Source organism: Entamoeba nuttalli (assembly GCF_000257125.1).
Source record: "Entamoeba nuttalli P19 unplaced genomic scaffold asmbl_9077, whole genome shotgun sequence".
Classification (NCBI taxonomy): domain Eukaryota; phylum Evosea; order Mastigamoebida; family Endamoebidae; genus Entamoeba; species Entamoeba nuttalli.
In genome coordinates this window covers 615-4,393 of record NW_008579445.1, presented here as the reverse complement: position 1 = coordinate 4,393, position 3,779 = coordinate 615, and the positions used below count along the sequence as shown (strand labels likewise).

General features: G+C 22.8%; 2 protein-coding genes across 2 annotated transcripts; both read left to right on the top strand.

The window, feature by feature from the left end:
* Window positions 1-507: 507 nt before the first annotated feature.
* On the top strand, window positions 508-1,275 carry ENU1_193340 (hypothetical protein; the record flags this gene model as incomplete). The annotated part of the gene is made up of 1 exon (XM_008861896.1): window positions 508-1,275. One exon carries the CDS (start codon window positions 508-510, stop codon window positions 1,273-1,275), a length of 768 nt encoding a protein of 255 aa, XP_008860118.1.
* Window positions 1,276-1,797: 522 nt separating this feature from the next.
* On the top strand, window positions 1,798-3,355 carry ENU1_193330 (amino acid transporter, putative; the record flags this gene model as incomplete). The annotated part of the gene is made up of 2 exons (XM_008861895.1): window positions 1,798-3,151; window positions 3,204-3,355. 2 exons carry the CDS (start codon window positions 1,798-1,800, stop codon window positions 3,353-3,355), a joined length of 1,506 nt encoding a protein of 501 aa, XP_008860117.1.
* Between the last annotated feature and the right edge of the window lie 424 nt (window positions 3,356-3,779).

Sequence of the window (3,779 nt, the reverse complement as noted above, 5' to 3'; positions counted from 1 at the left end):
TATCGTTTTAATTCAGTAAATTTTTATCAAGCATTCTCATGTAATAAAAACAATTAATGAACTTGTTAAACAATATAACAAATTAGAAATAGTTCTTTGAATGAAACAAGAAACTGATTCTAGATGATGGTTATTGCTAATTTCAATTATAATTCAACTAGTAAATGAAAAGCTATAGAGTGATACAACATAGAAAAATAACTAATAGATAGTAATTGAATAACTATTATAAATAAATAATATTATATTAGAGAAAAGAGACAAAATATTCAACAACATAGTATATAATTTATATAACAGATGTATATTAATGAGACTATTTAAAGTTTAATTAAAAAACAGATAATAAATTCATTTTGATTTTTGAATAACTTAAATATATATTTGTTTAATTATTTCATCAATTCTTTTTATGTACTTCAGTTAGTTTATTTTTTTTTTATTGTTTAAATAATTTTTAATTTTTTTTGGTTTGGATATAGAAAAAGAAAGAACTAATTATTTCATATGGAAGGAATACTTTCAAATGACAGAATTATTCAAGAGTTCAAAAATATGAGAAAAGAAATGAATGAGCTAAAACAAAGAATAGAAATTATAGAAGAAGAGAATAATGTATTAAGAAAAGAAAATGAATATCTTGGTTTACTCATTACAACTCAAATGAATGAACAAACGATTAACTATACTAAACGATTATGGGGAGACAATACCTCATATGATATCAATCAAGAAGAAGGTACATATGTTCAAATACTACAAACTATACTTGAAGAATCAAATAATGATGCTATTGATATGTATGTTATTTGTCAATTAAAAAATGCGTTATTAGAAACAAGGATGAATACTTGTATTACTTTAAATACATTGGAAATTGTTGGGAGATTATTAAAACGATGTGAAGATGAAGATTATAGTTTAGTTCTTAAATGTCTTAAAGCAATTATTATAAGTAATCCAAATCTTATTGGATTTTGTGTTGATTATTTATGTGATAATTTTGAAAAGAATTTAATCATTGATAAAATGACTTTACTTGAAGCTTTTTATTCGTGTGTTTTGAATAATCAAACTGAAGTTGTTCATTCTAAAATAATTCATTCAATTCTTCCATTATTTAAAGATATTGAAAATGGTATATTTCCTAATGAATATGTTGATTTATATTTCACAATAATCAAACACAGTTATTCTACATTTGATTCATTGAAAGAATTAATTAAAAATATAATTTCTTCATCAACAAATGAGTTAGTTAATTTCTTAAATTAATTGAATTGAATTATTTTAATATTTTCTTTGAGAGGTTAATTAAAATGTATATTTATTGAATAATCTATTCCTATCTATTATTCATTACATTTAGTTAAATAACATTAGTAATTTTAAACTGTATTTATTTTTATTTTTTCCATTTAAAATTTGGAGTTAATTAAATTATATTTCCACTTCATTAGTTTTTTGTTTGATTTATTTCCATAAATTTAAAAATAGACATTTGTTTCTCATTATTAATATTTAACATATATTATAATTAGCACTTAGTTTGGTTTTGTACTTGAAATAGACAGCATAAACATTGAGTGAAATTATTTATTCTAAATGAAAATAGCAACGAAATGTAGTTAAATAATTAAAATTTATTGAGGGTTAATTAGTTAAAAGGGTTATAAAATAGAACAAAATAAAAACAATGGAAGAAGATTCTATGTTTACAACTTTTGGGGTAGGGGGAATAAAGTTTATTTAGGTTTAGTTCTATAAAAACTGAAAAATAGATTGTTTGCGTAAGCCATGAACGACCAACCTTTATTACAACCTATTGAAAACATTGAAAAAGAACCTTTAAATGAAGGTAATAAGAAAATAAAAACAATAACAACCTTCTCTGTATTTCCATTGATTATTAATGCAGCTATTGGAACAGGAATATTTGGATTACCTTTTGCTTATTATGAAGCAGGAGTTTATCCAAGTTTAATGGTTTTAATTCTATTTTTTATTGTTAATAACATCACTTCAGGATATGTTCTTGAAGCATTGAGTAGATTAAATATTTTACCAAAGTCTTTCAAGGAAAGTCCACAAATTATTGAAGAAAATAAATGTTTTATTAAAGAGACGTATGGATATACTGAAATGGGATATAGATTAGGAAGTTATCCATTAAAGTTTTTTGCTAATTTGTCATTAGTACTTAATTGTTATGCAGGATTATGGGCATATGTTGCTACATGTATTAAAACATTTACAACAATTATTTGGATTATTATTGGAAATCAAGATTATTGCCATTCAAAGAATCACTTTTTAGATTCATGGGAATGTCAATTAACATACTATGGATCATTAATCATTTATGGATTAGTTGTAATCCCATTAAGTTTTCTTGATGTAGGAAAACAAGCAATTGTTCACATCATTTTAACTATTGTACGTTTTGGTTCATTTACTGTTATGATAATTACGTGTATAATACAAGTAGCTGTGGATGGTCCATTAACTAATGAACGAAATGTTTTTGATTTTTATTGGAATGGATTTGGAACTGTATTTACACATACAGCCTTTGCTTTTGTTGTTCAACATACAATACCAAGTATCATTTCACCAGTTAAGGGAGAAAAAAGAAAAGTTAATTTACCTATTATCTCTGCTTTATCAATTGCATCAGTTTTTTATGCATTAATTGCTGTTATTTGTTCATATACTTTTAATGGTAAAGTATTAACACCTGTAACATTAAATTGGTCAACATATACTGGAAGAAATGGAGGTTGGGGAGAAGGGAAGGAATTATGGTTTGCATATATTATTAAATATCTTATCCTCTTTTTCCCTGTTTTTAATTTAACAAGTTCATTTCCTATTTTATCAAATACATTAGCAATGAATATTGAAAATTTATTCCCACACAGATATGTTCTTAATCATCCAAAGAAATGTAAATATATTTCTCGTGCTTTAGCAATATTCCCTCCTTTTATTTTGACTTGTTTTATTGATTCATTAGAAATTATTTTTGATTTTGCTGGAATTATTGCATTTTTCCTTGCTTTTACTCTTCCTTGTTTATTTATATTTATGTCGTTATATCGTTTTAATGGATTTACATTATTTACTATAAAACCGAAAACACCATTTACAAGTTTGTTTATTTTATTTGATAGGTTAAAAGATTAATAAGATTTATTATATAGATATTATTACATCAACTCCATTTGTTGTAATGATAATATTTTTTGTTACTTTGATTTTGTTTATGATTTCATTATTCTTCCTTATCCAAGAAACTGTTCTTTCTTTTATTAATGACAGTTCTTCATCTGGTTCTTTTAGTTTTAGTAATTGAAATCATTTTATTTTTATCAAATCTTTCATTTTCATTGAAGAAAAATTACTAGATTTTATTAATTTGAAATTATTTCGTTTATTTTGTTGAATATATTGTTTATGAAATACTTCTATATTTCTATTTATTGGTATTTCATTAGGTATTTCATGTTTTTATTCATTATATCTTATCATCATTTAAATTTAAAATTATTATCTTTTGTTCTTTATTCTTTTTATTGTTTCTTTATTGATTATTCAATTTATTGTAATTATTATTGAATTTAATTTAATCTATTAATTTGTTTTATTTTATCTTGGTTGTTTTATACATTTCTATTTTATTAATTAATATTAGTTTTATCTTTGTATCATTTACAATTGTCATGTATTTCATTTGTTTTATATTCTATATAAATATATTGTTTTTATGATTTATTCAT